The following is a 12,867-nucleotide window of genomic DNA, read 5'->3' as shown; positions in this document are numbered from 1 at the left end:
TTTTCCATAAATAGAGATACTAAATTTTATGTTGGTGTAGAGAAAAAGCAACGAGCTAGTTCAAAATGGTAAATGAATATCGTTTATATAACTATCGTAGACTAAAAAAAAGATAAATTTCAGAAAAAAGTAGATAAGATATTTGAGCTCAATCCAATAGTATATAACTATATTTACACGTCTACTTCAATGACATTCTATATGGGGAGGTCTTTCACTAATCATATGGGTATAGCGTCTAGCCGTCCACGCATTTAACAAGTTCCTAAAATATTCAAGGGGATATCATATATTTATTTTATTTTTATCGGTAAAGATTGATATATTTATCAAAAAAATGAGAGGGTATAAAGTGGCGTGTACCACCCTCAAAGGTACAAAGAGAAGAAAAGGAAAAGAAAACAAGTTACAAACAACTTCTTAAGTTACAAATAGTTGAAATAATTTTTAGGCCAGCTAGTCATGACATCCTGAAACGATGTTGTTTGTAAGTCCTGAAAAACCAAACACCAAGTAAAGAGTTGATATTTTATCTTTTGTTGAACAACTACCGGAGAAATTATTTTATCTTGAAACAGTTTATCATTCCTTGCAAGCCAGATACCCCAAACAATTGCCACAAAGATCATGGACCAGACTTGATATTCCTGTTTTGAGTTGAAAAATACATTCCAAGAAAAAAACATTGTGAAAATATCATCAGGCATTGTGAAATGGCAATTCAACTTCTCCTTGAAATGATCCCAAATTTTTAGTACGGATTCACAATGAACAAAAAGATGATTAGTTGTTTCATGACAAATACAAAACATGCTACTCTGAGAAACTTCAATGCCTCTTCCTGCAAGCACATCTCTAGTTGGAAGGCTGTTATGAGCAAGAGTCCATAAAAAAAGAAGCAATTTTTAGGAGGACATTTCAGATTCCAGAGTACTTAGAAATGTGAGATTGAGCATTTTCGGTAACATCTTGAGTTCAAGCATCATAAGTAGATTTCACAATAAAAGTTCCTTCACCTCCTAAATTCCACACAATTTCATCATCTGCATTGGAATTAAGAGAAACCAAATGCAAATGTCTCTGCAAATCTTCAAGCTCAGTTCTGAAAAAAATTGTTTTGCCTTTTAGGAATCTCCAAATTCCATTGATGTTCCTCTTCTTGAAATATTTCTGTAACAATTTTGTTTTTAGCTCGTGAAACTGAAAAAGGTTTGGATATTTCATATACAAGGGAACATCCATAAGCCACTTTCACATCCAAAAACTGATACTACTACCAGATTTAGCTTTGAACTTTACATGACTTCTAAATATGGAATTACACTGCATGATACCCTTTCACACTGACATCCATAAGTGTTTATTGGAATACTAGAAAACTAATTCAAAGAATCATATCCATATTTCTCATACACAATCTCTCTCCGTAACGCATCTTTCTAAGTATCATACCTCCAATGCCATTTAGTTAAAAGAGCTTGATTCATCTTTTTAGGACCTTTAATTCCCAAACCACCAAAAGAATTCTTTTACACAAAGCTGGCCATTTCACTAAATGCATTTTATTTCTTCCTTTATTATCATGCCACAAGAAATCTCTCATAATTGTTTCAATCTTTTTAGCAACTAACACAGATATGACAAACAAAGACATACAATAGACATGTAATCTAGCTAGTGCACTATTTATTAGAGTTATCTTAACAGATCTATTCAACATTGTTTTTGACCAACCCGCTAATCTCCTTGTAAAATTGTCAATAACCTTGTCCCACTTTGCAACTCCTCCACTTTTATCTCCAAGTGGTAAACCCAAATAAGTGGTTAGCAACAATCTAGAATAACAACTAAGTAAAGAAGAAATTGTGAGATATCTCCAGAATAAGAAACACCATAAATTGTACTCTTTGCAAAGTTAAATTTTAAACTTGTAAGTTGCTCAAAAGAAAACAAAATTATCCTCAAATTCTTGACTTGTTTAATATCAGCATCCAAGAATATTAAAGTGTCATATGCAAATTGCAAATGACTAATAAGTTTGCCACCATTTATATCTTGAAATCCTGAGATAAGGCCTTCTCCTTGTGCTCTTTGAATCATGAAAAAAAAAGCTTCACCCACCAAAAGAAATAAGAATAGAGACAAATAGTCCCCTTGCCTGATTCTTTTTTTAGATTTGAAGTATCCTGCAGAAGAACCATTAATCAAGATAAAGAACCTTACAAACTCCACACAACATCTAATCCATTTCTTCCATTTAACAACAAACCTTATAAGAGCAAACATTTCATCCATAAAATCCCAATTTACATGATCAAAATTCTTATCAAAATCAGGGACGAGTTAGAACTTTTGTTCAGGGGGGACAAATCTAAATATTGATATGCGTAAACTAAAATTGGATAGACGGCCGAAAGTTGCCAATTTTTTTTTACCTTTTTTTAACTGTATTTGAGGCCGATTGTTACATTTTGCTACTATCTATATGAATTCCCGTATGATAAACATACTATCGAAGGGTTTAATTTATTCTTTGAAAGTTATCTAATCATTTTGTAACTCTTGAATTTGCTAACAGTATCGAGCTTTCACGGACCATTTAGTCTAGGAAAGCATCAACTTTCCATATTTTTCTTTCTTAATTAGCTATTGGTAGTTAGAGGGAAGAATGCGAGTTCACATCATTTACCAATTTTCGAGCATTATGCCGTAAATTTGTCTCCCCTTTGTCCTAAACTTACCAAATCACTAGATATGTATAGGTAATATTTCAGTAGGACCCGATTTACAACTTTAGTAGCTCCGTCCCTGGATTCAAAATCAACTTTAACAAGAAGACCAGATTTACCAATTCTTTCTCCTACAATTAGGACCCGATTTACAAATTAATCATATAGTTACAAACTATTAACAAATCAGTCACACTTCTATTAGTTGAAGGGTTAAGTCAGTAGGCCCCACCAAATCAGAGTTAAATCAGGTAGTAAATTTCCCGTTTTGTCCTTAACCTAACTGCACTATATCTGTAACCATAGATCGTATTATGGCCATATCTCGAGGATTATTTAGACGGACATGATAGTTCCAAAGTAAACAAAATCTATAACAGTTTAAGGTTTTATTTCCCTTTCATTATTTGCAGCCGTTTCTTTCTTCTTTTCTAATAGTTGAGCTCTGCAAAAATGGCGAATGACTGAAGGTTGAGAGATTTCCAGTGAATTTCATCGCAAACAGATCCGTAAAAGATTACATAGTGAGTGTGTTTTGTTTGATTTAACTATGGTGGTTTTATTTGTGAAGATTGGCAAGCTTGAATCAGTAACTGGTTGTTGAAATTGGGTGGTTTTCTTACAAGATGAAGACACAATGTTTGCAAACATAATGAGGTTGGTAATCACAAACCCTGAATTTGATATTATTTTCAGAAACCCTAATTTAACAATTTTAAGGATTTTTTTTCATAAACCCTGATTAGGGAAAAGTTGAAGATTAAAATTTATAGCATAAGTTTGATGGTTGTGTTGCTCATTGATCGTGTATTGTATTTTGCTATTTGTCTGTGCAGGGAAGATGTAAATAACCTAGTTAGGGTTTGCAGAGAAGAGATGATGCTGGTAATAAAGATAGAGCATATGAAGATGGGTTTAATCTTGAAACCCGAAAGAAGTTAGAGATGGGTTTTTCTCATTTGAAGATTTAAAAGGGGTTTTGTGGGAAATTGTTGGTAATTTGAGTTTCAGGTGAATTTAGGGTTCTTCTTGAGATGTTGATGATTTATGGGGAATTCATGTATTACAGAGAAGATTGAGTAGCTGGTGTTGTTAGTGAATTCAGATGAACGGAGATGGGCTTAGAAGCTACAAGAATTAGGGAAACAATAATGGTTGTTGAGCTGAGTTTGCAGTTGAGCAGGTGCAGTGGCTACGAGTTTGAAGGTGAGGCCAAGAACAAAAATGGTTGTGAGTTGAGCTGGATGTGGATGTCAGTGATTGAAGTCAACAGTGCCTGGTGATTTTAGGTCGATGTTGATGCTTCCAGTAATGGTGCAGTGGTTGTGGAGACAATAAAGCTGCAGTTCAGTGAGATGGTGTAGGGTAGTGATGATAGAGTCTTTAATGGTTTTGAGTGGTGGATGTCAAAAATTGGTGGTTAAGAAGAAGTTGTTCCTGAAATGAGTTTGTGATTGTGCTAGTGACAATGAAGGAATTGATGGTGGTTTGCCTGAGATTTATGCGAAGTTTGGCTGTTGTGACTGAATGGATACTTGACGCCTGTATGAATGCTGCTATTGAATTGCGATGCATAACTGCAGGTGGAAGCAAGAGCTGAGAAATTGTTGGAGGCTGGAACAACGTATGTTGCTGAGTTTATAAGATGGCATGGGAGAACTTGTGTTGAGTTGAGGATTAGTTGTGCCATGAACTGGTTGGTGGTAATGGGGTTGCTGCTCCGTGATATTGACCTAAGTTGCCAGAGAAATGGAAGAAATGGTGGTATTTGATGCAGAATCAGAGATGCTGGGTGAGATGGACTAATTGCAGTTAAATAGGATGAGTTAGGAAGGAGGATATTTTGGAGAAGATTAACACCGTTTTTTGCCAAAACCGTTATGTCACCCAAAATATGATCATTTTGTAAGACATTTACAAAAGTATGATCATTTTGTAACTGAATTATAAAAAGTATGACCATTTTGTAAATGACTCATAAATTTATTTGTCACTAACACACCATCCAAAATTTGTTGTTGTTTTTTTATCATTATTTTTTTTTTCTGACGAAAGCACTTTGATGAAGAGAGATAAAATCTGGTAGAATTGCTTTCATCCAGTCGGCTAACATCATGTTTGTTTTTTCCACTATGTAGAGGCTAGCCTCTATATAGTGGTGGGTCCCATTTATTTGGTGTTTGTTTTTTCCATTACCTCTATAAATATAGAGTCAAATCTCTATCTATATAGAGGAAATTAAATAGTACCAATGAGATGCTATCTTTGAACCTTTACCTCTATTAAACCTTCAAATGGCTAATATATCTTCGAATAAACTTATAATGTCCAAAAATAATTCTTTAATTTAAAATCTAAAATTTTACATGTTTCAAGAAAAGTGATACTTTCGCCCGTTTCAGAAAAAGGGATATTTTCGCGCAGTTTCAGAAAAAGTGATATTTTGCTCCGTTGCAGAAAAAGTGACACTTTAGCCCCGTTTCAGTAAAAGTGATACTTCCCCCGTTTCAGAAAAAGTGATACTTTCACGCCGTTTCAGAAAAAGTGATATTTTCGCCCCGTTTCAGAAAAAGTGATACTTTCGCATGCTTCAGAAAAAGTGATACTTCCGCGCCGTTTCAGAAAAAGTGATATTTTTGCTCCATTTCAGAAAAAGTGATATTTTTGCTCCGTTTCAGAAAAAGTGATTTTTTCCATGTTTCAGAAAAAGTGATATTTTTGCCCTGTTTCAGAAAAAGTGAAATTTTTGCCCCGTTTCAGAAAAAGTGATATTTTCGTTCTGTTTCAGAAAAAGTTATGTTTTTGCCCCGTTTCAGAAAAAGTGATTTTTTCCCTGTTTCAGAAAAGGTGATTTTTTTTTTCCGTTTCAGAAAAAGTGATACTTTCGCCCGTTTCAGATAAAGTGATACTTTCGCCCGTTTCAGATAAAGTGATACTTTCGCCCGTTTCAGATAAAGTGATATTTTGATCCGTTTCAGAAAAAGTGATATTTTTACCCCGTTTCAGAAAAAAGTTATACTTTCGCCCCGTTTCAGAAAAAGTGAACATCTTTGGTCGTATTTTCTAATACATTTTTTTCCTTTTGGAATTTTTGAACATCTTTGGTTGTAATGGATATTCATGGATTTTTTGAATATTATAAGGGTAAAATGAGAAATATATAAAATTGGGTATACAATATAGAGTTGTTAGATAGTGGTCAAACAAACATGATTTTAAGAGAGATTATATAGTGATATTTATATAGATATAGAGGTAAACCTCTATATAGAACACTCTACCTATATAGAGGAAAAAACAAACGTGTTGTAAGACTTTTGAAATTATTTTATAAACTCCAGGGAATAAGCTTATAGGCCAATCAAGTAACAACATCACCTTTTTCTCCGACCAATCCAATCCGTAACTTTCGTGAAGAGACAGATAAATGCTTCCGCAGCGTTTTTCACGTTTCAGAAGTTGTACTTGCTGCTTTTCTTTCTTTTTTTACGTTTCACAAGTTGTACTTGCTGCTTTCTTTTGCAAGCGTTACGTGGACAAAGTCCAATCTTCTTTTTCAATCGGATTGCTTAAACTGTTATAAGCATCGTTGCTTATATCAGTTGTTGTCTGGATACTGTTTATACTAAAACACAGCTACCACAGTGGGAGGGCCGATCGAAGAAAAAAGAAAACACTGTTATAATCAGATAATAAAAAAAGATTTGTGTCTAAATTAAAAGTATCATTTTTTTCTGAAAGGAGGGAGTTCGATTTATTAGTTGCAATGGAAAATGAGTTAATGCATAAACCAAAATGTGGCTACATAATGCGTTGTGCATCCTTTGTAGTGGTTTGCATAATGACTGTGAAATCAATTTTTGAAAATTACTCTTAAAATGATAAACACCTCCGAATTTTCATGAAAACTATAAATTTGATATTGTTGTTTCTACTCATTGTGTAGATCTCTTTAAAATCTTTCCAATGAAATAAAATTTGTAAAATTCTAAGGCACGGATGTTTTAAATATGTTATATTCTAGTTTTCTTGATAATTATATCCTTAAAAAATATTGATACATAAGGAATTCTTTAGTTTATTAACGAAAATGTCTAATACCTATTTGCCCTTCCTCTTCGGTATATTTACGAAAATGTCTAAAGAAAAAACAGAAAATTTTGATTCAGATTTTTTTTTGCCCAGACCATTTCCAATCTTTTTAAGCCAATTAATCACTTGCAATTTACAAAAACTGAACTTTTAGATAGTCCTACCTCCCTCCCTTTGCTCAGTCGGTCGGCCCAATTATTTTCGGGCATTGTGCACGCCTCTTCAGCTAACTCTTTTCTTTTTTCTGAAAGTAAACCGGATTCATTTATAATAACATAGATGCTACATACAAAATTGGGATACTTAAGGAAACGTATCCCATTCCATAGTTGCATGAGATTTTCTAGCAAACTTGGCTAAAGTATCCGCCTGCTTATTCCATTTCCTATTTACATACATACATTTAGATTTTACAAACGAGGAAATGCCAACTTTACAGTTATGCACAATTGAATAAAGAAAAGTCCAGTGCAGTGGTGAAGGAGCTTCAGTTGAGCTTACATGAGATACTTCAGTAAAAGACTTGCATCTTCCTCGAAACAAGTAGGAATTAACACTTGGTTCCAAAGTTGTTGGGTTTTAGACTCTCTAATCTTTCTCTTCCAAGCTCGGTATTCTCTATTTATTTTTTCTTCAAAATTGTGTGTCATTTTTTTTTTCTTCGTATGAGTTGATTAAATGTCTTATGTGGTACTCACTTGGGGGTTTTCTCCGTTTTTTCATTCTTGATCATTATCAAGATCTAGGAATCATCTGACTGTCATCCTTAAGCTTTTATAGTCTAATTTCTCGATCATGTACGTATCATGAAGCTCATTCTAATGAAAACTGGTTACTCACTCATCTTTATCTTCCAACTCGTGATAGTTGAAAGGGAGAGGTACGGTTGTGAACGCACGAAACTTGCCAACGTTGTTTAGGTGTTCATTCTCTATCCTGGAAATCAAAGAAAACCATAATACTACCCATTAGTAACAAGAATGTTATCGAGACTTCCACGAGAACTCTAAAGTAAAAAATAGGTTCAAAATTAATTAATTAAGTAACTAAAAATTGTAGAAGACAAGAAGTATATACCTGAAGAAATTCCATACACCGCGACGAAAGATCTCTAGGCATGCAACAACAACAACCATAGCTTCTTTATGTAAGAAAGAAACTTGAATGTTCAACACAGTTTGTAGCCAGGCAAATCTCAGCAACACATCCATTACCATTATTCCGTAATAAACACTTTTATGTGGAACAAGAAGCTTGTCTCTTAACCAAGGGTTCTTCGAATTCTTTTGTAGGAGTCCCCAGTCAAAAACAATATCCCAATATATAGCAATGATAGCTGCACTGATCGCGCTTATCCAAGCCATTACATACAGTTCTGTTGTATGTCTTTTACTATAAGCCGTTACCATGCTCACAGACAAAACAATACTTAAGTATTTGAAACCATTAATTCCCTGCATTCCATCTTTTTCTTCAAAATATCGTCGAAAACACTACAAACAAGGAAAAAAGCAACATTCGTGTTAAGTTAATTTTGATTCCCATCTATAGATTTTCATAAACCCAAACTCATTGAGGATGGCTCAGTAAAATAGAAACCTGTAAGGAGCGTAACCAAAATGGAAATGCAGCCAAGGCGATATAGAATGAATTGTAAACAACGTCAGCTTTGCAACCGGTCTCTCTCCTTTTGTAGTCACCCGAACCATAATAACATATGTAAAACGCAACACTTCTAAGAGCTTGGCCCTGATAGAATCATAGATTAACAAAAAAACATGGTCAGTCTTAGTTTAACTTGTTGCTTCAAATTAACGACTTCAATAGACAGGTGCACAAAGTAAACTAGTTGACCCGCATGAGATTATCAACCAACCTGACTACTTAGCTGATCTGCCAACATGAAATCCGATAGAGTGACCTACTCGGCAGAAAGAAAAAAAATAAAAAAGAATTAGATTAAAAAGATCAAACTGCACTAGGTACAGAATACATTGCATTTTCTGGCTTATTTTTAACAGGAGAAAAATGTTTTTCTTACCCTGTACAAAGGTGCACTGATAGCACGGACTGTAGTCCGCAACAGGAAGATACGACTAGAACGATATACAATGTTGAACGGACAAACTATTATGAGAACTATAGCCTGCAAACAAGATTGAGAAATTGTTAGCTAGTTAAAATAATGGAATCCTAAAATAAGTGTGACGATTTTGTTATATAATCACTTACTGAAACTAATGCCAGAGGAAGTAGTTCCGTGATCGCTTTGTACTTTTTCGTTGATATATCCAATTCCATGTCTAGTTTAGCAAGTACACAGGCAAGTGCAGCTGTTGCAAGAATTGTACTTAATAAAAAGACTTCTCTGTATCCCAATTCTGTTCCTTGCTTGAAACCAAATATGAACGGGTAATTGATTCGATACCGCTTCCAAAAGTATATGGCTGCTGCGTACAAAAGCATGTGTAGGACTAGAAATCCAAATAAACTGCAACAGGAAAGTTCAAACAATATGAGTTGCTAATTAGAACGTCTGATGAGCAAATTACTTTCAGATAAAGCAACAAGTTAATTACCTGTAGAGTGGAAACATGGTTTCCATGTACTGCGTAAAGCCATCCTTGTTTATGACATTTCTAAGATTTATGACCAAAATTAGGCATATTAGAAGCGATATTGCGCAGCCAGAAAATAAACCTGCAAATATAGCAGCAAAGGTTAAGAATAAAAATATTAAATCGGAGAATTCCCATTTGATGATATTAAAAGTAGTTTTTACCTGAGGAAAATGTTGTTACATGTCTTTCTTTCTTTTTTTTTGATCTCAATATGTTCATTCCTTCGCTACGGTTTGACTTTGAAAAGTGTTTGATGAATGAAGCCTCCACTCTGTCCATTAGCCTAGTAACATCGTCAGAGCTACCGATGTAAGAGTTATCCACCATGTGCAAGTATATTTTTGATGCATGTCTTGATGTTATCTGCAATGATAGGACTAAATCAGTTAAAAATGTTTCGAAAATGCTAAGAAAATTAGATGCATATCTTGATTTTATCGGCTCCGCCAGAACTATTAGTTTTACCTTGTCATATTTCTTCATGGTCCTGGAAAATGCTAAGAGATTAAGATAACTGAAACTTTTCAGAAGCTGAAGTTTGTGATAGAAATGAACAAATGCAGACTGTAATTGTTCTTCAGCTTTCTTCAAGTTCTTTTTATTGAAACTCGAATTATTCTTTCGTTTCTTTTTGAGGATGCCTTTTATCGTCGAACATGGAGTTCCAGATGGACTGTTGATCTTCACAGTACTCAGAAGCTCCAAATGAGCTGGTATTATGATCTTTAAAGGCTTCTCTTCACCTTCGTCATCTTCTTCATTATGTTTTTCCTGTTCCACATCATCATCGTTGCTCGGTTCATATTCCCCGACAGAACTTCCGCGGGTACTTGTTTCATTACTTTCTTGTATCACTTCCATATGCCCCGTTGCTGCACATTTTTTTTTCCAGAAAAAGATTTATTTAACAAAAATTCTTCCCTAACCACCTACCAAACAATTTTAAAACCGTCTTGCATTCATGTAAGACCCACTGTTCCCTCGAAATATATTCAGTTTTTTTAATGGGGACTAAGTATATATACCTTTACCACATTGGGCACTACCTTTATCTACTGACCATATATACTTTACACCCTGCTTACACCTGTGAGCTCAAATGCATATGATCAGTAATAATTCCGAAAGACAAGTTCATCATCGTATGTCCCGTTATTCAAAACTATAATTCACTCGTAATGGTCAAATTTTACAACTTTATATTTTGAATTTATACTTTCTTCACAGTCAAACAAACTATGTTTTTTATGTTAATACTATCTCCGTCTCTAGAAAATAGCAGGTTTGTGTGTAAATTTACACATAAATCTGCCTATTTTTTTAGAAACAGAGGGAGTATTAATAGGAATAAAAAAAAGATCCGAGATCAACCAACAGGTTTCGATAAAATTAAAGAAATAAATCTGCTAGATGAAATAATATACATGTTATATGATGCGTTTTAATTTTTATGAGAGTCACAAAAAATATTTTCCAAAAAAATCAGTTACTACTTGTTATTAATTTGGTCTCGTTAGAAAAATTATTACGCCTTTTAGTACGAGCCTGGTGGTTTCCTTGCCTGGTTCCGGGCCCGGACTAGCCAGAGACGGGTGCACATGTCAACCAAATTCTTCAACTCATCGACACATTTGGTCGGTATCCTAAAGTGTAAGGCCAAAAAAGGACGTCGCTAGAGTTTTACGACTGTTATGTCACTAAATTCTACAGGGGTTACTAAAATCCATATAATTTTTTTTTTCACCCCTCCATCCATTTTGTCAAAAAAATAATTGGTAGCCCAGTAATGAGCCCGGAGTTATATTGCCAGTTTTAGGACCTTTTAGGAATTAGATTGACCAACACAGAATAATGGTAGTGCTACAAATGAAAAACCACTTACCGGAGCTTTCAGTACTACTGGAGTCGCCCTTAGGTGAAGAGACAGAAAATGTCGAAGCAGATCTAGCGATTTCTTTACAGAGTTGTTCAAATTTTCCTTGATCAGGATGCTCAAATTTAACTCTAAAAGCAACTAAAGCATCCATTTGTTTAGTCAAAACAGCAGCTTCATTCATAACTTCATCCACTTTGTCTCTGTAAAACTTGTTAACCGCGTTGAACTCCTCATCAAGTGTCTTGAAGAACGCCACTTCATATTCCCCTCCTCCTTCATTTGACATCAAGAACTTCGTCTCATATTTTTCATGATTTTGATTTGTATGAGGTACTCCCTGTTCTAAGTCATGATGATGATGACCTCGCATTGATTGCACTAATATGACCGGTTCCTCATCATAGTGAAATATACCATGGTGGTGATTGTTGTGATGATGATGATGGCCGTTATTAGTACTAGTGGTGGTGCCGTTGATACTCTTAGAAGTGGTGATACTAGGGACGCTACGAGCAACCACTAGTCCACTAAAGCTTCTGTATAGAGTAGCAATACCACCAACACCACCATGATGATGGTGGTGATGTTGATTATGGGGATGAGAATGATGATGGGGAGTATTGAGTTTGAAACGTTTAAGATCCTCAAGTATCAGCCCGAGGGATGTGTAATCCATATAAGCTCCTTGCCATTCCGGCACCATTTGCGACCTCATCTCTTTCTCAAACTTCATCTTCCTAGTTCTCTCACTCTCTGCTGGTAATTTTTGTAAGTTTTATAGTGAATCTGAGATATACACATGAAATATTTATATCGATAATAATGGAAGAAGATAGCTTCTACTAGACTGATCTTTATTTCCCGGTTGCAACAGAGAAATTAGTGGTTGAATTTCGATTGGACTTACGTGTATTGGTCCCTACGCGATTAAGTTAGGTTGCGGGCTTCTTTTTGAAAAAAGATAATTGAGAAGTATTATTTTGATTGAAAAAAATTGATGAGTATTTTTTCCAGAGGATTATCCCATGTGGAAAAAAATTAAGGAAAGCGTAGAAACGAAATTTTTTACCAAAAATTATCACAAGTTAGTATTTAAGATACATAATTTTTATATATCTATTTTTTGATCTTTTCTTGAAGAATTCAAAACACAAAAAAAAAGAATCTTAACTCAAGAGAATAAAGGATACATAGAAAGGACCATTGATATTGTGTATAAGAAATAGAATTACATGTTTTTCAATACCAGGACCAGATTCCAACATAGGGCTAAATTAGGATAAAATAGAAAAATGTATGGAACCTAGCAACTAAATTAGGACAAAAAAAAATCTTCAATTTAGACGAGTAAACTAGGACGGAGGGAATAAGATTATGATCTAATTCAGTACATCACCATTCTCAATATCACTGGTTTATCTCGTGTCATTATTGACATGATAACCTGCATTTAATCTAGGATTTTTTTTTTGGGGAAATAATGTATTTCCAAGTTTCTTCTGAAAATTATCCCATGTGAAAGAATGTTAGAATTATGTGCACTTTAATA

At 34.4% G+C, this 12,867-nt stretch overlaps 1 protein-coding gene across 1 annotated transcript; it reads right to left on the bottom strand.

The window, feature by feature from the left end:
• Positions 1-7,481: 7,481 nt before the first annotated feature.
• LOC113337466 (phosphate transporter PHO1 homolog 5-like) lies at positions 7,482-12,122 on the bottom strand. Its single transcript, XM_026583147.1, has 10 exons — positions 11,325-12,122; positions 9,908-10,314; positions 9,604-9,805; positions 9,401-9,521; positions 9,054-9,312; positions 8,863-8,967; positions 8,698-8,742; positions 8,421-8,570; positions 7,899-8,314; positions 7,482-7,757 (listed from the first exon to the last, which is right to left on the bottom strand). The coding sequence occupies exons 1-10, from the start codon at positions 12,049-12,051 to the stop codon at positions 7,658-7,660; spliced, it is 2,532 nt and encodes an 843-aa protein (XP_026438932.1). The 5' UTR covers positions 12,052-12,122; the 3' UTR covers positions 7,482-7,657.
• Positions 12,123-12,867: the final 745 nt, after the last annotated feature.

The sequence above is a fragment of the Papaver somniferum genome, unplaced genomic scaffold (assembly GCF_003573695.1).
Source record: "Papaver somniferum cultivar HN1 unplaced genomic scaffold, ASM357369v1 unplaced-scaffold_16, whole genome shotgun sequence".
Classification (NCBI taxonomy): Eukaryota; Viridiplantae; Streptophyta; class Magnoliopsida; order Ranunculales; family Papaveraceae; genus Papaver; species Papaver somniferum.
Note: the sequence above shows the minus strand (reverse complement) of the source record. Positions and strands in the feature narration are given on the sequence as shown.